The following is a 23617-nucleotide window of genomic DNA, read 5'->3' as shown; positions in this document are numbered from 1 at the left end:
CTGTAGGAGAGGTTATCAGTCCCTCAGTCTAGGTTGAGAGACTGTCTTATAATGTTTTTGTATATTATTCTGCAAGGCTGAGGGATTGATTACCTCTTCTACAGTCTTCCGTTTATGTTCCTGTATTGTAGTGATAAAGTTTGGCGAAACGTCTACAAAATAGATGCTCAGATGTTGCACATGTGTCTAATTCACCACAGATATAGTACACTGACATGTTCTGACAGTGGATCCTAGAGCATCCCTTCAATTCATCTAAAGGATTTATTTCCATCCCTGTCCCTATTCAGTGTTTCTCATATTTATATTCGTAACTTTCGTAGGGAATGAGGAATGTAAAGGCACAGTACCGTGACTAGAACCCACATAGGAGAAAGAAACTTATGACGACGTTTCGGTCCTACTGGACTATTAACTAGCCGCATAATAACACACTAAGGTAAGGTACCTGGACGTTACCTGGAGGTTATTCCGGGGATCAACGCCCCCGCGGCCCGGTCCATGACCAGGCCTCCCGATGGATCAGGGCCTGATCAACCAGGCTGTTACTGCTGGCTGCACGCAGTCCAGCGTACGAGCCACAGCCCGGCTGATCTGGCACTGACTTTAAGTACCTGTCCAGCTCTCTCTTGAAGGCAGCCAGGGGTTTATTGGTAATTCCCCTAATGCTTGAAGGGAGGCTGTTGAACAGTCTTGGGCCCCGGGCACTTATGGTGTTTTCTCTTAGTGTACCAATGGCGCCCCTACTTTTAATTGGGGGCATTTTGCATCGCCTGCCCAGTCTTTTACTTTCGTAGGGAGTGATTTCTGTGTGCAGCTTTGGGACCATTCCTTCCAGGATTTTCCAGTGTAGATTACGATATATCTCCCTCCTGCGTTCCAACGAGTACAAGCCAAGTGCTTCCAAGCGTTCCCAGTAGTTACGGTGCTTGACAGAACTTATACGTGCAGTAAAGGATCTCTGTACACTCTCTAGATCTGCGATTTCACCTGCTTTGAATGGAGGTGTTAATGTACAGCTGTATTCCAGCCTAGAGAGAACAAGTGATTTGAAAAGGATCATCATTGGCTTGGCATCTCTCGTTTTGAACGTTCTCATTATCCATCCTATCATTTTCGTCTGATCGTGGCACTGTTGTGATTCTTGAAATTGAGATCCTCAGACATTACTACTCCCAGGTCCCTTACATTATTTTTCCGCTCTATTGTATGGCCAGAGTTTGTAGTATATTCTGTTCTAGTTATTATCTCCTCCAGTTTTCCATAACGGAGTAGTTGGAATTTGTCCTCATTGAACATCATATTGTTTACCGTTGCCCACTGGAAAACTTTGTTTATACCTGCACTACTCTTCCACTATTATCTCCACTTCCTTGTTTTATTTTTCTGCCTGTCTTTCTCCCGTCCCTGCCCTCCTCTAGTATAAATACTGGCTCCCTTACCTTCGTGTGTTAGTGTGACTAGTTAATGGTCCAGGTCGGACCGAAACGTCGTCACAAGTTTCTTTCTCATATGTTGGGGTTATTTATGGATTGTTTCGTAGGTAATATTCAATAACAGCTTACAAGAATCATAAAAAGCTAATTTACGCCACATACAGCATATGTTACCAAGTTTATAATCTACCAATAATCTTACAGGTTATGTTAGATCCAATGCTGCGTTCAATATTCACAAACTAGGACTATGTTCCTGCTAGTTAAGTGTAATAAATAGCCAGCTCTATTTCTATCTTAAACTAAATGCTTATTGAACATATCTTCATTTCTAACCAGGATACCAATATTTTTAAAGCTTTATCTGTGGTGTCTTAAAATGCTACTCATGTACATCTCTTAGAATGATCTTTATTTGTATTTGTGACGGATTAGTAAGTTTATTTAAGCACAGGTACACAAGTACAATTTTCACAGAGTGAATTACCTAGGATAACCCAAGAAAAAGTCAGCGTGACATTCCCAATTATACGAGGAACTAAACGTAGGTTTTCCGGGGATGGGTAGAGGGGAAGAGCCTAGCCAAAGAAGGTGTGTAATTGGTCAAGTAGGATGAGTCGGGTCTTTTTTTTTGTGTACCAAGATGTGAGCAGCATTAAGTTTTGTAACCTGTTTTTGTGGTAATGGAGAAAGACAGAACTGTACACCATGGCATGAAATTGAAAAAAAATAGATATTGGAAAGTACTTGTTTGTAATAGAATTCTACGTGAGTGGAACGAACTGCCAAATATTGTGTAAGCAAATAATTAATACTCGATTGAGATAAGTTGGCAAAAGAGAAGTATTCTTTTTTATGGATGGTTTTTGAATTAAGGAAACACCATTGTATCTCTTAGACAGTTATAGATATGCTAGGTACGTTGTGAAGTGGAATGATTTTATTAACTACCAATGTTGAGTGACCTGAAACCTAAAATACCAGACTTGTTTATCGCAATAGTGTTGGTCATAGGTAAATTTGTCGTGTAGTATTATGCTACATGATTAAAAATTCATATCAGATATAGCGATAACGGCAAAACAAGTTCCCGGTCATTGTAGTGACCAAATTGCAACTAATAATTTCTGAGCTACTGGCTCAGAACGACCTACTGTGTACGGGCTTAGCATATTTTGTGACCTAATAATAGTTACCCAGCCAGCCTTTATGACCAAGGTACCAGTTACATGTATCATAAATCATCATCGTTTCGTGCTTAGTGTATCTGCTATTGAAGGAGAAAGAAAACGTGAATATAAGGGACTAACAGACTGGTTAAGTGTTTACGGAAGGCAAGTGGAGGGGACTGTGTTGGATGAGAGAGGTGTAGCGCCTGTGGTCGTGTTGTGTATGGGCTGGTCAGTGTGGCGAGGAGGATGGGGCGGCCATTGTGGGCGTAGTGGTGTGTGGGCGGCGGCGGCGGCAGTATGTTGCAGTGTATAGCATCACAGAGGCCTGACTGGGGTTATAGTCAGAAGGAGATGAAGGAGATCTTCCCAGGTCAGTTCATTAATAATTAAGCTATCAAAAATAAATATAGTATTTACTAGTTATAAAAATAAAATGTTTACAGTGAAGTGAATAATAAAACGGTGTGTATCATTATATTAGTGGTATACATACACTCTTGATAAGTTGATGAATAAAACACTCGTGCAACAATTGGATATCTTTATTGATGAAGTGTTGATTTATCCAAGCTGAGGGACTCAACACCTCAAACTTACCTCTCCATTTCTACCGTCTCCAGTTTAAATGTTACCTCTGTATTCGACTGAAGAAGCCTGATGCACAGGCGAAATGTTCCTGCAGTAAAGATATCCAAGTGTTACATGTGTAACCTCCCAGCAGCAACAGCCTGGTTGACCAGGTAACCACCAGACGAGCCTGGTCAATGGCCGGGCTCAGAGAGTAGAGAAACTCTCGAAACTCTTCAAAGGTATATTTAAGGTAAGGTATATCTTGTTCATCAAAACGGTAAGTTATGGTTACAAAATTATATGAGAAGATGAACGTATTCAAGTGTTTAAGTTATCAGAACTCGGGAATATAAATATTGCTTCATGTTTCTGAACACAAAAAGAAAAATTAATTTTTTATCCTCTTTACAAGTTGAGATAAAACAAGGTAAGTCTTTTTGTCATGGAAAAGTTTACCGAAATGACAAGACGATACTAAAGTAAAACTGAAAGTGGGAGTGTTAACTCTGGCAACTGTTTATTCATGTGTGTATCGTTGAATAACTCACACAGGTTTAGCACTTTTATGCAAAAATAATAATGTTAATATACAAAGCTTTACATATTCATTATTTACATTGTTTCCGATAGAAATTTAAGCACAAGTATCATTGAAATTAAGCGATATATATATCTATATATCTATATATATATATATATATATATATATATATATATATATATATATATATATATATATATATATATTATCACACTGGCCGATTCCCACCAAGGCAGGGTGGCCCGAAAAAGAAAAACTTTCACCATCATTCACTCCATCACTGTCTTGCCAGAAGGGTGCTTTACACTACAGTTTTTAAACTGCAACATTAACACCCCTCCTTCAGAGTGCAGGCACTGTACTTCCCATCTCCAGGACTCAAGTCTGGCCTGCCGGTTTCCCTGAACCCCTTCATAAATGTTACTTTGCTCACACTCCAACAGCACTTCAAGTATTAAAAACCATTTGTCTCCATTTACTCCTATCAAACATGCTCACGCATGCCTGCTGGAAGTCCAAGCCCCTCGCACACAAAACCTCCTTTACCCCCTCCCTCCAACCTTTCCTAGGCCGACCCCTACCCCGCCTTCCTTCCACTACAGACTGATACACTCTTGAAGTCACTCTGTTTCGCTCCATTCTCTCTACATGTCCGAACCACCTCAACAACCCTTCTTCAGCCCTCTGGACAACAGTTTTGGTAATCCCGCACCTCCTCCTAACTTCCAAACTACGAATTCTCTGCATTATATTCACACCACACATTGCCCTCAGACATGACATCTCCACTGCCTCCAGCCTTCTCCTCGCTGCAACATTCATCACCCATGCTTCACACCCATGTAAGAGCGTTGATAAAACTATACTCTCATACATTCCCCTCTTTGCCTCCAAGGACAAAGTTCTTTGTCTCCACAGACTCCTAAGTGCACCACTCACTCTTTTCCCCTCATCAATTCTATGATTCACCTCATCTTTCATAGACCCATCCGCTGACACGTCCACTCCCAAATATCTGAATACATTCACCTCCTCCATACTCTCTCCCTCCAATCTGATATCCAATCTTTCATCACCTAATCTTTTTGTTATCCTCATAACCTTACTCTTTCCTGTATTCACTTTTAATTTTCTTCTTTTGCACACCCTAACAAATTCATCCACCAATCTCTGCAACTTCTCTTCAGAATCTCCCAAGAGCACAGTGTCATCAGCAAAGAGCAACTGTGACAACTCCCACTTTATGTGTGATTCTTTATCTTTTAACTCCACGCCTCTTGCCAAGACCCTCGCATTTACGTCTCTTACAACCCCATCTATAAATATATTAAACAACCACGGTGACATCACACATCCTTGTCTAAGGCCTACTTTTACTGGGAAATAATTTCCCTCTTTCCTACATACTCTAACTTGAGCCTCACTATCCTCGTAAAAACTCTTCACTGCTTTCAGTAACCTACCTCCTACACCATACACCTGCAACATCTGCCACATTGCCCCCCTATCCACCCTGTCATACGCCTTTTCCAAATCCATAAATGCCACAAAGACCTCTTTAGCCTTATCTAAATACTGTTCACTTATATGTTTCACTGTAAACACCTGGTCCACACACCCCCTACCTTTCCTAAAGCCTCCTTGTTCATCTGCTATCCTATTCTCCGTCTTACTCTTAATTCTTTCAATAATAACTCTACCATACACTTTACCAGGTATACTCAACAGACTTATCCCCCTATAATTTTTACACTCTCTTTTGTCCCCTTTGCCTTTATACAAAGGAACTATGCATGCTCTCTGCCAATCCCTAGGTACCTTACCCTCTTCCATACATTTATTAAATAATTGCACCAACCACTCCAAAACTATATCCCCACCTGCTTTTAACATTTCTATCTTTATCCCATCAATCCCGGCTGCCTTACCCCCTTTCATTTTACCTACTGCCTCACGAACTTCCCCCACACTCACAACTGGCTCTTCCTCACTCCTACAAGGTGTTATTCCTCCTTGCCCTATACACGAAATCACAGCTTCCCTATCTTCATCAACATTTAACAATTCCTCAAAATATTCCCTCCATCTTCCCAATACCTCTAACTCTCCATTTAATAACTCTCCTCTCCTATTTTTAACTGACAAATCCATTTGTTCTCTAGGCTTCCTTAACTTGTTAATCTCACTCCAAAACTTTTTCTTATTTTCAACAAAATTTGTACTCATCGATACCATGCCTAACCCTTCTAGGGTAGGGTAGGTGCCTTAGCCCGAGCCTTTAGCTCGTAAGACTGTCATTCCCATTTGCCCCCTTGTGGCGGGGATGGCAGACCAGAGAGGCCTAGCTTGTGGCTAGGCCTGGGGACAGTTAGTCCCAAAGATGAGGAGGTACTTGTGCCTCCTCCCATGGGAGACTTAGGTCTCAGACACTCCCTAAAGAGGGAGCCAAGGCCGGGCCACCACTTGGAAAAGGCCCGGGCCGGGAGAATACCGGCTAATCTTTGATAATAATAATAACAAAATTTATTGATAACATCTCACCCACTCTCATTTGCTCTCTTTTTACATTGCTTCACCACTCTCTTAACCTCTCTTTTTTTCTCCATATATATATATATATATATATATATATATATATATATATATATATATATATATATACATACACACTGATCTCTGGCTGAAGGAGACTCGAACCTACGAACCTTGGAACAAGGTACGCAGTGCTTTACCAATCTACCCACACTGGACCAATACATTGGAGTCCAGCTTGCGCTAGACTTTGATCCAAGGTAGCCAGCTTTCAGTGAGAAGGCTTGGATCAAAGTGTAGCGCAAGCTGGACTCCAAGGTATTGGTCCAGTGTTGGGTAGATTGGTAAAGCACTGCGTACCTTGTTCCAAGGTTCGTAGGTTCGAGTCTCCTTCAGCCAGAGATCAGTGTTTGTGTATATTTCGCCTGCTCTTGCGAATTCCTTGCATTGTTAATATCTCTAGTAAAAGCTGTAAGCCTTCTCCCTGAAAGCGGGAGTCTCTTGAATTGTCTTTTGCCCCTTACATATATTGCATTGTTTCTTGAGTATGAGTATTTTGCACCATCGAATTAGGCATACCTACCTCTGATATACCTTTGATGAGTTCCGAGAGGTTTTTCTACTCTTGGAGTCCGACCGTAGGCCAGGCTCGTCTGGTGTTTACTTGGTCAACCAGCCTGTTGCTCCTGGTGATCCGCTGACCCACATATCCATCGCAACCTGGTTGCACCTGGTAAAGATACTTGTCCAATATCCTCTTAAAAACTTCTGCACTTGTCCCAGCAATGTTTCTGATATCTTCTGGTGCGATGTTATTCTGGAGCCACGGATGTTGATACAGTATTTAAGGCCTCGGATTTATTTGTCAACGTTATCGTCCACTAATGGATTCAACGAGTTGGTGAAGGAAAGTCTACCAGGAAATATATGCAATTTGAGAGGGTTAGATGACACCAGCTACACTAGTGATTCCAGCATGTGGGATACTCTGTCAGCACGGACAGCAAGTGTAGGGAGATATCTTCAGCATCTTGTGTCTCATTCGAGTCATCAATCTTTACGTCGATTAATAGCTCAATGAAAACTGAGTCGTACTGGGACGTATCTCACTCTTTTGTTTGTTGTTGTCTGTGGCTTACTTGTGTCTCGAGTCCATCTAATCTTCCATATTACTGTCCATGTCGCTTGGTTTAGTTTCTTTACTCTTCCCGGAAGAGTGAGTTCTGAATATACCTGACCTTGTATTGGTTACGTGTTGACGCTATGTAATCAAAGTTTGGTCTGACAAAGTTGTCGTGTTATGAAGGACTCTTTCCTGAGATCTGGAAGTGGTGGTTAAATTCACTTGCCTGTCATATACTGCCTGTCATATATATGCAGTTGTGTGCCTCAGCGCTAAATTCAGTGTAATTTACTCACAGATGTCTATATTTATGCGATCTTTATAATTTTCTTTCAGGAATTTGCAATTTCCGGTCTCTCTTTCTTAATTTGCATCACTGGACTTTTTTGAGGAGGTTGAAGTGCAGCAACAACTCTGTTAGACTTCCATTACAGCTTTACAAATTCGCCCTGTATCCACTGTCGTCGTCCCTCTTTATTATCATTAGCAGAGCCACAGAGAAGAAAATTTTCCTCTTGAGTCTTTCATATAACAGGTAGAGGCCCAGAACTGATCCTTAGGGGACACCATCCTATACTTTTGCTCATCGCTGATGCTGGTGTATGGCTCCTGTGTCAATAGTGGGCACCCTTACTATAAAGTAGCTGAGATTATCTAAGTGTTGTACACAAGGGGAGTTTAGCGCTTCTTTTTTTATAATAATAATAATAATAATAATAATAATAATAATAATAATAATAATAATGTACACAAGGGGAATTACTAATAGACCCCTGGCTGCCTTCAAGAGGGAAGTGGACAAGATACCTAAAGTTAGTGCCGAATCAGCCGGGCTGTGGCGTGCGGCCAGCAGTAATAGCCTCGTTGATCAGGCCCTGATCCACCGGGAGGCCTGGTCATGGACCAGGCCTCCCGGTCCATTCCTATTATCAAACGTACTTGTCTCACATTTCTTCTCTTATACGTTTAGCTCTTCATTAATAATAATAATAATAATCTTTCCTATGCTGATACTGCATCCTTTACTATCTACCCTTTGGCTGTCTTCAAGAGGAAACCCGACAGTCCTCAAAAACAGTTCCTGATCACCCAGGTTGTGGTGCATACTTTCGACTGCGGGAGGCAGGCTCTAACAGCTTGACCGATCAAGCCAGCAACCAGGAGACCTGGTCTGGGGCGGGGGCGGTGACCTGAAGCGACTCCAGGTTACCTGGAGGTTTTATTCCTGGAGGTTATTCCGGGGATCAACGCCCCCGCGGCCCGGTCCACGACCAGGCCTCCCGATGGATCAGGACCTGATCAACTAGGCTGTTACTGCTGGCCGCACGCAGTCCAACGTACGAGCCACAGCCCGGCTGATCCGGCACTGACTTTAGGTATCTGTCCAGCTCTCTCTTGAAGGCAGCCAGGGGTTTATTGGCAATTCCCCTAATGCTTGATGGGAGGCTGTTGAACAGTTTTGGGCCCCGGACACTTACGGTGTTTTCCCTTAGTGTACCAATGGCGCCCCTACTTTTTATTGGGGGCATTTTGCATCGCCTGCCCAGTCTTTTACTTTCGTAGGGAGTGATTTCTGTGTGCAGATTTGGGACCATTCCTTCCAAGATTTTCCAAGTGTAGATTATGATATATCTCTCCCTCCTGCGTTCCAACGAGTACAAGTCAAGTGCTTCCAAGCGTTCCCAGTAGTTAAGGTGCTTGACAGAACTTATACGTGCAGTAAAGGATCTCTGTACGCTCTCTAGATCTGCGATTTCACCTGCTTTGTATGGAGATGTTAATGTACAGCAGTATTCCAGCCTAGAGAGAACAAGTAGTTAATCCCTGCGTGGTTTTCCAGCTGGATGAGACTAGAGGCTTCATTGTAACCTAACTGACTACACAGCTGAACAATATGGACTGTCGTTGTCTACGATGTCTGTTCATTTAGATAATCTGCTGATGCAGTTTTATGTAGGTATTTTCTTATTGAAGATTCAAAAGCAGATTGGCTATTGTCATTAACTTTTATGTTTTTTTAATGTACAGTATTTGGGTGAAATTTTGCTAACGTCTGAGCAATTCACTTTGACTCTTGCAAACTTTTACAAGTGTGTGTGTGTGTATGTGTGTGTGTGTGTGTGTGTGTGTGTGTGTGTGTGTGTGTGTGTGTGTGTGTGTGTGTGTGTGTGTGTGTACTCACCTAATTGTACTCACCTAATTGTGGTTGCAGGGGTCGAGACTCAGCTCCTGGCCCCGCCTCTTCACTGATCGCTACTGGATTCTCTCTCTCTCTGCTTCCTGAGCTTTGTCATACCTCTTCTTAAAACTATGTATGGTTCCTGCCTCCACTACTTCACTTGCTAGGCTATTCCACTTGCTGACAACTCTATGACTGAAGAAATACTTCCTAACGTCCCTGTGACTCGTCTGAGTCTTCAGCTTCCAGTTGTGACCCCTTGTCCCTGTGTCCCCTCTCTGGAACATCCTATCTCTGTCCACCTTGTCTATTCCCCGCAGTATCTTGTATGTCGTTATCATGTCTCCCCTGACCCTTCTGTCCTCCAGTGTCGTCAGTCCGATTTCCCTTAACCTTTCCTCGTACGACATTCCCTTGAGCTCTGGGACTAGCCTTGTTGCAAACCTTTGTACTTTCTCTAACTTCTTGACGTGCTTGACCAGGTGTGGGTTCCAGACTGGTGCTGCATACTCCAGTATGGGCCTAACATACACAGTGTACAGTGTCTTGAACGATTCCTTATTAAGGTATCGGAACGCTATTCTCAGGTTTGCCAGGCGCCCGTATGCTGCAGCGGTTATTTGGTTGATGTGTGCCTCCGGTGATGTGCTCGGTGTTATGGTCACCCCAAGGTCTTTCTCCCTGAGTGAGGTCTGTAGTCTTTGTCCACCTAGCCTATACTCTGTCTGCGGTCTTCTTTGCCCCTCCCCAATCTTCATGACTTTGCATTTGGCTGGATTGAATTCGAGAAGCCAGTTGCTGGACCACATGTCCAGCCTGTCCAGGTCTCTTTGCAGTCCTGCCTCATCCTCGTCCGATTTAATTCTTCTCATCAACTTCACGTCATCTGCGAACAGGGACACTTCAGAGTCTATTCCTTCCATCATGTCGTTCACATATATCAAAAATAGCACTGGTCCTAGAACTGACCCCTGTGGGACCCCGCTCGTAACAGGCGCCCACTGTGATACCTCTTCACGTACCATGACTCGTTGCTGCCTCCCTGTCAGGTATTCCCTTATCCATTGCAGTGCCCTTCCTTTTACGTGCGCCTGATCCTCCAGCTTCTGCACTAATCTCTTGTGGGGAACTGTGTCAAAGGCCTTCCTGCAGTCTAGGAAAACGCAATCTACCCACCCCTCTCTCTCGTGTCTTACTTCTGTTACCTTGTCATAAAACTCCAGGAGGTTTGTGATACAAGATTTGCCTTCCATGAACCCATGCTGGTTTTCATTTATAATCTTGTTCCTTTCCAGGTGTTCGACCACTCTCCTCCTGATAATCTTCTCCATGACTTTGCACACAATACATGTCAGAGACACAGGTCTGTAGTTTAGTGCCTCGTTTCTGTTTCCTTTCTTAAATATGGGGACTACATTAGCTGTCTTCCATTTCTCAGGTAGTTGCCCAGTTTCAAGGGATGTGTTGAAGATTGTGGTTAGAGGCATGCACAGCATCTCTGCTCCTTCTCTAAGGACCCATGGGGAGATGTTGTCCGGTCCCATCGCCTTTGAGGTGTCAAGGTCACTTAAGAGCTTCTTCACCTCCTCCTCAGTTGTTCGTATGTCATCCAACACTTGTTGGTATATTCCCTCTTGATGTTCCCTTCTGTGCTGTCTTCCCACAGCCCTTCCTGTCTCTACTGTAAAAACTTCCTTAAATCTCCTGTTCAGCTCCTCACATACCGCCTGATCATTTCTTGTGAGTTCTCCACCTTCTGTCCTTAATCTGATCACCTGGTCTTTGACTGTTGTCTTCCTCCTGATGTGGCTATACAACAGTTTCGGGTCAGTCTTGATTCTCGATGCTATGTCATTTTCATACTGTCGCTGGGCCTCCCTCCTTACCTGTGCGTACTCATTCCTGGCTCTGCGACTGATCTCCCTATTTTCGTGTGTTCTCTGCCTTCTGTACTTTTTCCATTCTCTATTGCATTTTGTTTTTGCCTCCTTACACCGTCGGGTAAACCAGGGTGTGTGTGTGTGTGTGGACTCGCCTATTTGTACTCACATATTTGTGGTTGCAGGGGTCGAGACTCAGCTCCTAGCCCCACCTCTTCACTGACCGCTACTAGGTGCTCTGTCTCCCCGCTCCATGAGCTTTATCATACCTCGTCTTAAAACTATGTATGGTTCCTGCCTCCACTACCTCACTTTCTTGATGTGTGTGTGTGTGTGTGTGTGTGTGTGTGTGTGTGTGTATTTCTTGAAAAACTTTACCTTCAGTTAGGTGGTGTTAGTTTAGCAAGGCGGGGCAGCAAATTAGACTGTCAGCGCAGGAGGCGATTGTATCTTTATGTAAGTAAAGTTTTGACAGCAAACATGTATATGTATAGTGTTGCAAGATTGGTGATGCTTGAAGGTAATGTGTGTGTGTGTGTGTGTGTGTGTGTGTGTGTGTGTGTGTGTGTGTGTGCTCGCGCGCGTGACACTGGTTTAGCGCTTCTCTTTTAGTGCAGTAATTAGATGTGTTTCGGTCGCTGCGCGATCCCCGTATTTCATAAACTGAACCCCCCTCTACCACAATACATGCAAAAGGAATAGCACAGAGTGCAGCATAATTTTTTACTACAGTTAAATGTCAGTCCCAGACTATTCAACATCTTACCAGAATATATCAGAAATACGGCTGGAACAAGTGTAGACGCCTTCAAGAGGAAACTGGACAAGTATCTTCACCAAGTGCCAGATCAACCAGGCTGTGATGAATATATGGGGCAGCGGGCCTCTAGCAGAAACAGCCTGGTTGACCAGGCAAGTACCAGACAAGCCTGGCCCATGGTTGGGCTCCGAGAGTAGAGAGGTTCTCGAAACTCATCAGAGGTATAAGGTATATCGGTATTAAAGATGTGAAGACAATCAGAAAAGGCAGATACCATGAAAGTTCCCGGGAGTAATTAACGCCTGAAGAGTGAAACTTTGATTGAACTTACATAGGGAATCGTGGGGCGCGATGGTCTGGTGTACCATACCTTAAATATTTTGGGTTTGTACCGTTAGTTGTATGTCTCTCTGTGTATATACAGTGAGGGTTTACTTTAATCCCTATTTTAGTCACTAAAATATTCTTGACTATACACAGATAACCCGCACGTAGGAAACAGTAACTTTATGACGAGGTTTCGGTCCGACTTGGACCATTAACTGATCACAGGTCATAAAGCTTCTTTCTCCTGTGTGTGCATTGTTCCAGTTACGGTATTGTGCCACTGTGTTCTTTATTGTTGACTGGTGGCGAACAGGTTACATACAACCTTAATGACCATCGTATCCTCACTAGGCTTTGAACCCTCATTAACATGGTCTTGAGTCTTACTCTGTGAGATATAGAAATCTAAACTAGTAACAGCTATATAAGAGACAGTCAGAGCAACACCTTTAATCTACCTGCGTCATTTTATTTCAGCTGATGGGTTGATAATGAAAAAAGTATAGGTGTTTGTGTATATAGTGAATTGTGAGGTGTGCTGACAAGGATAATTAGCTACTGGTGTCCGGGGGGGGTGAAATCTTTTGTACTTTTGCTCGGGAATAATAGATGCTTGGAAACGGAGGTTTTGTTTTTATTGTTGTCTTTTGTTAGCGTTTTTTTTCTTTGGTGGAAGTTGGATCTCTTGTTGAAGAATAATACTGCTGTGTTGGGTTACTCTCACGCCTTCAACCTTAACCCACACCAGTGCCTCGGAAAGTTAAACATATAAGGTCGGTGTAGAATATGTTACGCTGGGAAAGCCTACAAGATCATTTAATGAAAGAGAACATAGAAGAATGTATGAAATACCTTTGCCTTTGATATACCTTTGATGGGTTACGAGAGTTTTCCTGCTTCAGTAGCCCGGCCCTAGGTCAATCTTGTTTGGTTTTTGCTTGGTCAGCTAGGCTGCTGGCGGCCAGCTGGCCCACATCTCCATCACATCCTGGTTGATTTGGCACTTGGCGGAGGTATTCGTCAAGTTTCCTCTTGACCTCTCCACGTTTCGGCAGTGTGTCTGATATCTGAAACAGTCTGAGACCACGGATGTTGATACAGAAAGAAAAAAAAAAAGACTTACTGAGTTGCTTTAAAATGATCACTTGTCACAAGAAAGTTGATTTACGTTGAGAGATTACTGATATAAACCAGAGCATAAAATAACATTGTTACTAGACGGAAGAAACACATAAGTAACAAGCCGCCGGTCAGAAAATTAAAAAAATATCCTAAATATTTCTAAACATTGGCAAAATCTAAGTCATAAACGATAGTTAAAATTTACCTATTACTCACAGGTTTATATTCTAATGACGCAGAAAGAAATGATCGAAATTATGAAACTTTAGTATGAATCAATGTTCAGCAAGTTAGTGAATGACAGGAGAGTTGAGAATCCAGATAGTTTTTTCCATTGACTCTGTCCACCCTATAAATCATATATCCAACAAGCAAAACTCCAAAATTAAAAAAAAAAAAAAAAAGGAAATTGAAAACATGTCCAGACATGCAGCACCAGGGCCGATCCATGGAGCTATTTATATACAAATGCAAAATAGCATTTGCATGGGCAGTCATTATTTTTTTTATTAGGAAGTACTTACATGTAGGTAAAATCTCTAAGGCCTCAAAAATTGCAGATAACTTCTCTGTCTCTATAAATTTTATGTATTTTGAGCATCTAGAAATAAAATTATTTACACTACTAGACATTTCATCATCGTCATCAAAAATTACAGACCAGAAGCTCGTACATCACACAGCGCAAAAGTCTTTGGGACTGTGGACAAACGTTCAGTTATAAATTTTATGGAAAAAACATGACCTACACAACTCAACATGGATTTAAAGCGAAAAGATAACAGGGATATCTAAGATAACAGGGATATCTTGCTACTCCTACTTACACTTTGGTCACACTTCACAGACACGCACATGCATATATATATATACATACATCTAGGTTTTTCTCTTTTTTCTAAATAGCTCTTGTTCTTTTTTATTTCTTCTATTGTCCATGGGGAAGTGGAAAAGAATCTTTCCTCCGTAAGCCATGCGTGTCGTATGAGGCGACTAAAATGCCGGGAGCAATGGGCTAGTAACCCCTTCTCCTGTATACAATTACTAAAAAAGAGAAGAAGAAAAACTTTATAAAACTGGGTTGCTTAAATGTGCGTGGATGTAGTGCGGATGACAAGAAACAGATGATTGCTGATGTTATGAATGAAAAGAAGTTGGATGTCCTGGCCCTAAGCGAAACAAAGCTGAAGGGGGTAGGAGAGTTTCAGTGGGGGGAAATAAATGGGATTAAATCTGGAGTATCTGAGAGAGTTAGAGCAAAGGAAGGGGTAGCAGTAATGTTAAATGATCAGTTATGGAAGGAGAAAAGAGAATATGAATGTGTAAATTCAAGAATTATGTGGATTAAAGTAAAGGTTGGATGCGAGAAGTGGGTCATAATAAGCGTGTATGCACCTGGAGAAGAGAGGAATGCAGAGGAGAGAGAGAGATTTTGGGAGATGTTAAGTGAATGTATAGGAGCCTTTGAACCAAGTGAGAGAGTAATTGTGGTAGGGGACTTGAATGCTAAAGTAGGAGAAACTTTTAGAGAGGGTGTGGTAGGTAAGTTTGGGGTGCCAGGTGTAAATGATAATGGGAGCCCTTTGATTGAACTTTGTATAGAAAGGGGTTTAGTTATAGGTAATACATATTTTAAGAAAAAGAGGATAAATAAGTATACACGATATGATGTAGGGCGAAATGACAGTAGTTTGTTGGATTATGTATTGGTAGATAAAAGACTGTTGAGTAGACTTCAGGATGTACATGTTTATAGAGGGGCCACAGATATATCAGATCACTTTCTAGTTGTAGCTATACTGAGAGTAAAAGGTAGATGGGATACAAGGAGAATAGAAGCATCAGGGAAGAGAGAGGTGAAGGTTTATAAACTAAAAGAGGAGGCAGTTAGGGTAAGATATAAACAGCTATTGGAGGATAGATGGGCTAATGAGAGCATAGGCAATGGGGTCGAAGAGGTATGGGGTAGGTTTAAAAATGTAGTGTTAGAGTGTTCAGCAGAAGTTTGTGGTTACAGGAAAGTGGGTGCAGGAGGGAAGAGGAGCGATTGGTGGAATGATGATGTAAAGAGAGTAGTAAGGGAGAAAAAGTTAGCATATGAGAAGTTTTTACAAAGTAGAAGTGATGCAAGGAGGGAAGAGTATATGGAGAAAAAGAGAGAAGTTAAGAGAGTGGTGAAGCAATGTAAAAAGAGAGCAAATGAGAGAGTGGGTGAGATGTTATCAACAAATTTTGTTGAAAATAAGAAAAAGTTTTGGAGTGAGATTAACAAGTTAAGAAAGCCTAGAGAACAAATGGATTTGTCAGTTAAAAATAGGAGAGGAGAGTTATTAAATGGAGAGTTAGAGGTATTGGGAAGATGGAAGGAATATTTTGAGGAATTGTTAAATGTTGATGAAGATAGGGAAGCTGTGATTTCGTGTATAGGGCAAGGAGGAATAACATCTTGTAGGAGTGAGGAAGAGCCAGTTGTGAGTGTGGGGGAAGTTCGTGAGGCAGTAGGTAAAATGAAAGGGGGTAAGGCAGCCGGGATTGATGGGATAAAGATAGAAATGTTAAAAGCAGGTGGGGATATAGTTTTGGAGTGGTTGGTGCAATTATTTAATAAATGTATGGAAGAGGGTAAGGTACCTAGGGATTGGCAGAGAGCATGCATAGTTCCTTTGTATAAAGGCAAAGGGGATAAAAGAGAGTGCAAAAATTATAGGGGGATAAGTCTGTTGAGTGTACCTGGTAAAGTGTATGGTAGAGTTATAATTGAAAGAATTAAGAGTAAGACGGAGAATAGGATAGCAGATGAACAAGGAGGCTTTAGGAAAGGTAGGGGGTGTGTGGACCAGGTGTTTACAGTGAAACATATAAGTGAACAGTATTTAGATAAGGCTAAAGAGGTCTTTGTGGCATTTATGGATTTGGAAAAGGCGTATGACAGGGTGGATAGGGGGGCAATGTGGCAGATGTTGCAAGTGTATGGTGTAGGAGGTAGGTTACTGAAAGCAGTGAAGAGTTTTTACGAGGATAGTGAGGCTCAAGTTAGAGTATGTAGGAAAGAGGGAAATTTTTTCCCAGTAAAAGTAGGCCTTAGACAAGGATGTGTGATGTCACCGTGGTTGTTTAATATATTTATAGATGGGGTTGTAAGAGAAGTAAATGCGAGGGTTTTGGCAAGAGGCGTGGAGTTAAAAGATAAAGAATCACACACAAAGTGGGAGTTGTCACAGCTGCTCTTTGCTGATGACACTGTGCTCTTGGGAGATTCTGAAGAGAAGTTGCAGAGATTGGTGGATGAATTTGGTAGGGTGTGCAAAAGAAGAAAATTAAAGGTGAATACAGGAAAGAGTAAGGTTATGAGGATAACAAAAAGATTAGGTGATGAAAGATTGAATATCAGATTGGAGGGAGAGAGTATGGAGGAGGTGAACGTATTCAGATATTTGGGAGTGGACGTGTCAGCGGATGGGTCTATGAAAGATGAGGTGAATCATAGAATTGATGAGGGAAAAAGAGTGAGTGGTGCACTTAGGAGTCTGTGGAAACAAAGAACTTTGTCCTTGGAGGCAAAGAGGGGAATGTATGAGAGTATAGTTTTACCAACGCTCTTATATGGGTGTGAAGCGTGGGTGATGAATGTTGCAGCGAGGAGAAGGCTGGAGGCAGTGGAGATGTCATGTCTGAGGGCAATGTGTGGTGTGAATATAATGCAGAGAATTCGTAGTTTGGAAGTTAGGAGGAGGTGCGGGATTACCAAAACTGTTGTCCAGAGGGCTGAGGAAGGGTTGTTGAGGTGGTTCGGACATGTAGAGAGAATGGAGCGAAACAGAATGACTTCAAGAGTGTATCAGTCTGTAGTGGAAGGAAGGCGGGGTAGGGGTCGGCCTAGGAAGGGTTGGAGGGAGGGGGTAAAGGAGGTTTTGTGTGCGAGGGGCTTGGACTTCCAGCAGGCATGCGTGAGCGTGTTTGATAGGAGTGAATGGAGACAAATGGTTTTTAATACTTGACGTGCTGTTGGAGTGTGAGCAAAGTAACATTTATGAAGGGATTCAGGGAAACCGGCAGGCCGGACTTGAGTCCTGGAGATGGGAAGTACAGTGCCTGCACTCTGAAGGAGGGGTGTTAATGTTGCAGTTTAAAAACTGTAGTGTAAAGCACCCTTCTGGCAAGACAGTGATGGAGTGAATGATGGTGAAAGTTTTTCTTTTTCGGGCCACCCTGCCTTGGTGGGAATCGGCCGGTGTGATAATAAAAAAAAAATAATTTCTAAATATTACAACAGGCTGTGGAAGAAAACCAGACAGCAGCTGTGATCGACTTGGACTCTGCTAGAACATTTGACAAATTCGATCTTGGAGTAATAGCTCATAAAGTAAGGTCAGTAAGTATAAGAGGAAAAGTAGGGAATTAGATATTCAACTTAGTAGCGAAAATAACATAAATAACAGTAAATAAAATAAAATCTAGGCTTAGAAAGTAAAAAGTTCAGTACCCCAAGGCTGGCCCCTTCACTGTTTATCATCCTCACAACAAACATAAATATAGCCGCTAGCCATGGATGGCTTCGTATCATCATTAGCGGACGATACATGAATAAACATATTAGAAACTATGGGAAATTTGCAAGCAAGTATGAATAGAGTCTTCCAGTGGGAAATTGCAAATATCATGGTTTTCAATGTGGATTAATTCTAACTCCTCTGATATGGAAAGAATGAAGAACTCAGAAAAGAACACTGGATACGAAACACAGAGGGACTGTCTCATACAATGAATAGAACATGTAAAAGACTTCGGTATAATGTCAGATACCCTACCATTTAGAGCAGTGGTTCCCAAACTGGGGGTAAATTACCCCCTGGGGGTAATTTAACCATTTTTGGGGGGTAATGGAGGGGTGACAGAAAAAAAGTTATGAATTCTGAAAATCAAGAAAACAATGCGGTACCCGGTATGAGGATTATTGTTAACTTTGTCTTAGTATATAAAGTTGTAAAGTAAACCTATTATAAGTAAGTAATAAAGTTAAACCAAATAACAATAAACATCAAAAACTAATATACAGTATTAGAAAAGAAGAAATATATAGCTAAGTGTGTGGAAACCCAAAAGTATTTTGACAAGTATGCTTCAGGACAAAAGTCACTCAGTAGCCCAGATCGACCTGTCCAGTACGTGTCACTCACTTCCTGAGGCTGCCTCTATTTCACACTGTCAGTTTATCTGTGAGCATCAGCCGAGGTAGACATAAGCTGGTATGTATGTGTACTGCCCTGTGCAGTATATAGTTAGTATTTACCCACTGTTACTGTGAATTTGTAGCTATTATTAATTTTATATATAATATATGTGTGGTTCTTACGTTTTCAATGGTTTTGCTAGGATTAGCAGAGTATGCGAGGCTGTATACGTTCACGTTTAGCCATATATATCAATAATAACAACATTTTGTGAAAGGGGTAACATGCTTATGTGGCATGTTAAATTGGGTAACAAGCTGAAAAAGTTTGGGAACCACTGATTTAGAGATTACAGTTAGGTAAATTCCGTGGACAGACGAATGACCGGAGTGGTGGATAAGAACTTTCAAAACAAGGGAAATAATGCCATTGGTGACGCTTTTCAGATCTTGTATTTTTTGTTTAGATTATTGTTCTTGTTGACGGCTCCACTCAAGGCGGGATATTGCTGGAAATGGTTTGGGGAGCGTTTGCGTCGCGCATAGAGCCAATAAAGCGTTCAAACTGCTGGGAACACCTCAAGGTACTGGGAATTTACTCTATGGAGCGAGGAAGCCACAGATAGCAGATAATACATACACAGAAGATACTTGAGAGTGTAAAATAGACCCAGTGAAAAGCGGGGGTACTTTAGGCATAATGAGAAAACACTGTGTCAACATCCGTGGTCCAGGACTATTTATCTTGCTGCCTACAGATACGAGAAATATTTCCAGGTCAAGTGTACCGTAGAAAGCTGTCACGGTATATCACAGGTATATTTAATTAAAGTTTATGAAATGCTTTTTATAAGGCATTGAGTGGGCCTTCTTATGATGAAGCCTCACATTAAGTGATTTTTCTAATGAATAAATTAGCGTACATAGCCCACGCTTTATCAGAACACCTACCACCTAACATCACCTCACAGGTGAGGGACTCTGTCATCCTCTGTTCCCCCTTCCTTGAGTCGAACCTCTTTCCTTCCTATTTCTCTGACACTGTATGATAAGCGTTACGCTTCACGCTGATATTAATAATAAATAACCACATAACGTCGAGGATTTTTTTTGTCTTACCTGGCCTCGGTCCTCCAGTATTCCAGCAAGGTCTGGTGTCGGTCCTCCAGTATTCCAGCAATGTCTGGTGTCGGTCCTCCAGTGTTCCAGCGAGGCCAGGCCTCGGCCCTCCAGTATTCCAGCGAGGTCTGGCCTCTGTCCTCCAGTGTTCCTGGGAGGCCAGGCCTCGGTCCTCCAGTATTCCAGCGTGGCCTGGCCTCGGTCCTCCAGTGTTCCAGCGAGACCTAAGTGAAATATTCTCACCTAGATCAAGAGAAAAAAAAAATATTTTTTTCACACATATCGACGTTTCAAAGAGGTTTGGGGCATTTTCTGACATATCTGATGCTTCTGTAACTTAATACATACAAAAACAGTATTTGAGCAGTCATTACGCTCGTGGTCTTTGCTGGGAAACTAAATCAAATTATAAGGCATTGAAAGCTTCGCCCAGTAAATAAGTGGCATTTAAGTTATTTATTGTTTTTTTTTTTACCTTCGTAATGCATAGAGGCTGAGCCGGCGACGCCCCGCCGGGTTTATAGCCTCAATGCCTGGCTTGGTCGAGTTGCCTTCACACGGTTACTCTTGTTGCCAGTCCTTCATATAGTTACTCTTGTTGCCAGTCCTTCATATAGTTACTCTTGTTGCCAGTCCTTCATATAGTTACTTTTGTTGCCAGTCCTTCATATAGTTAGTCCTTCATATAGTTACTCTTGTTGCCAGTCCTTCATATAGTTACTTTTGTTGCCAGTCCTTCATATAGTTACTTTTGTTGCCAGTCCTTCATATAGTTACTTTTGTTGCCAGTCCTTCATATAGTTACTTTTGTTGCCAGTCCTTCATATAGTTACTCTTGTTGCCAGTCCTTCATATAGTTACTTTTGTTGCCAATCCTTCATATAGTTACTCTTGTTACCAGCCCTTAATACAGAGATGCATGGAGACTTTTTCCAAACGGTCTCCAACACATTCCATGACATTTACGAGACTAAAATATCCTGTGGCATTTCTAAAGATCATTTTTCCAGGTGGCCACCAAAAAAAAAAAAAAAAAAATCCCCCGTGGGAGTGAATTATGTTTGTGGTTGTGCGTTCCGAGAAAGGTATCCCTGTATCTCATAAGCCCAGCCCCCTCTACCGCGATGTACGCCGGAGGAACAGTTAGGACGATCATAAAATTTAGATGCAGTAAAATATGAAAAAATATATATATATTCATTTACGTATGTACGCTTTTGAATATATAGATTATGTATGCGTCTGTGTATGCAAACTTTTGCGTATGTATGTACTCACCTAATTGTGGTTGCAGGGATCGAGACTCGGCTCCTGGCCCCGCCTCTTCACTGACCGCTACTGGATCCTCCCTCTCCCTGCTCCATGAGCTTTATCATACCTAGTCTTAAAACTATGTATGGTTCCTGCCTCCACTACCTCGCTTGCCAGACTATTCTCCACTTCCTAACAACTCTGTGGCTGAAGAAATACTTCCTAGCATGGCTTTGACTCATCTGAGTCTTCAGATTCCAATTGTGACCCGTTGTTTCTGTGTCTCATCTCTGGAACATCCTATCTCTCTCCACCTTGTCTATTCCATGCAGTATTTTGTATGTCGTTATCATGTTTCCCCTGACCCTCATGTCCTCCAGTGTCGTCAGGCCGATCTCCCTTAATCTCTCTTCGTAGGTCATTCCCCTTAGCTCTAGAACCAGCCTTGTTGCAAACCTTTGCACTTTCTCTAATTTCTTGGCGTGTTTCACCAGGTGTGGGGTCCAAACTGGTGCTGCGTACTCCAGTATGGGCCTGATGTACACAATGTATAAAGTCTTGAACGATTCCTTACTGAGGTACCGGAACGCTAATCTCAGGTTTGCCAGGCGCCCATATGCCGCAGCAGTTATTTGGTTAATGTGTGCTTCTAGCGACGTACTCGGTATTATACTCACACCTAAATCTTTCTCCTTGAGTGAGGTTTGCAGTCTTAGGCCGCCTAGCCTATACTCTGTCTGTGATCTTTGCTCTTCTCCGATCTTCATGACTTTGCATTTGGCGGGGTTATATTCTAGGAGCCAGTTGCTGGACCACGCGTCCAGCCTGCCCAGGTCTCTTTATAGACCTGTCTGGTCCACATCTGATTTAATTCTCCTCATTAACTTCACATCATCTGCAAACAGGGACACTTCTGAGTCTATCCCTTCCGTCATGTTGTTCACATATACCAAGAATAGCACTGGTCCCAGGACTGACCCCTGTGGGACCTCGCTCGTCACATGCGCCCATAACTCCGTTATGGAAAACTGGAGGAAATAATAACTAAGACTGGGTATACTACAAACTCTAATCACACAATAGAGCGGAAAAGTAATGTGAAGGACCTGGGTGTGGTAATGTCCGAAGACCTCACCTTCAAGGATCACAACAATGCCACTATCACATCTGCTAGGAAACTGATAGGATGGATAATGAGAACATTCAAGACAAGAGATGTCAAGCCAATGATGATCCTTTTTAAATCACTTATTCTCTTTAGGCTGGAATTCTGCTGTACATTAACATCCCCCTTCAAGGCAGGTGAAATTGCAGAGCTAGAGAATGTACAGAGAATCTTTACTGCCCGTGTAAGTTCCATCAAACACCTTAACTACTGGGAGCGCCTGGAAGCACTTGACTTGTACTCACTAGAGCGCGGGCGAGAGAGATATATTATAATCTACACCTGGAAGATTCTGGAGGGACTGGTCCCTAATATACACACAGCAATCACTTCATACAAAAGCAAAAGACTTCGCAGGCTATGCAACATACCCCCAGTGAAAAGTAGGGGCGTCACTGGTACATTAAGAGAAAACACAATAAGTGTCCGGGGCCCAAGACTGTTCAACAGCCTCCCACCAGCCATAAGGGGCATTACGGGAAGACCCCTGGTTGTCTTCAAGAGGGAGCTGGACAGATAACTAAAGACGGTGCCGGATCAGCCGGGCTGTGGTTCGTACGTTGGATTGCGTGCGGCCAGCAGTAACAGCCTCGTTGATCAGGCCCTGATCCACCGGGAGGTCTGGTCGTGGACCGGGCCACGGGGGCGTTGATCCCCGGAATGCCCTCCAGATAGACTCCAGGTAGGTAGGTATCACGGACCATGACTCGCTGTTGCCTCCCTGTTAGGTATTCTCTGAGCCATTGCAGTGCCATTCCTGTGATATGTGCCTAATCCTCTAGCTTCTGTACTAATCTCTTGGGAGGAACTGTGTCGAAGGCCTTCTTGCAGTCCAAGAAAATGTGATCAATCATTTCTTACTTCACTTATCTTGTCATAAAACTCGAGTAGGTTTGTGACAGGACTTGCCTTGCATGAATCCGCGCTGGTTGTCGTTTACAGTCTTGTTCCGCTCCAGGTGCTCCACCACTCTCCTGATAATCTTCTTCCTGACTTTGCATAATATATATATGCATACGAATGCATAGGTCTGCCTATGTATACCTGTCAAGATATATGTATGATTATTTACATGTGCGTGTATATGCTTGTAATGTGTATAGCAAAAGAATGTTTGGGGTGAGTAGGCGAGTAGGCTCTGCCTGGTTTAGGTCAGTAGGCCTAGAGCAGTACCTCTTTGTTCTTTTGTTAAACACAGGCCTAACGTACACAAGTCTACAGACACGTGAGACATAGACAGTAGACGTACCCAGGAACCGATATATGCCTA

The 23617-nt window shown here is 42.5% G+C and overlaps 1 protein-coding gene across 6 annotated transcripts in view; it reads left to right on the top strand.

Moving 5' to 3' along the window:
• Positions 1-23617, top strand: part of LOC128691132 (SLIT-ROBO Rho GTPase-activating protein 1) — a 609659-nt gene that overhangs the window by 179520 nt on the left and 406522 nt on the right. For 2 of the 6 annotated variants that reach the window (XM_070089128.1, XM_070089123.1), the window contains exon 2: positions 2699-2978. The exons of 2 other annotated variants lie outside the window; for them this stretch is intronic. In XM_070089128.1, coding sequence (XP_069945229.1) covers positions 2906-2978 — 73 coding nt within the window. In that variant the 5' untranslated portion in view covers positions 2699-2905. Of the gene's footprint in view, positions 1-2650; positions 2979-23617 lie in introns of those variants that run through there. 2 more of the 6 variants (XM_070089125.1, XM_070089124.1) reach the window with 2 other exon arrangements.

The sequence above is a fragment of the Cherax quadricarinatus genome, chromosome 27 (genome assembly GCF_038502225.1).
Source record: "Cherax quadricarinatus isolate ZL_2023a chromosome 27, ASM3850222v1, whole genome shotgun sequence".
NCBI classification, from domain to species: domain Eukaryota; kingdom Metazoa; phylum Arthropoda; class Malacostraca; order Decapoda; family Parastacidae; genus Cherax; species Cherax quadricarinatus.
Note: the sequence above shows the minus strand (reverse complement) of the source record. Positions and strands in the feature narration are given on the sequence as shown.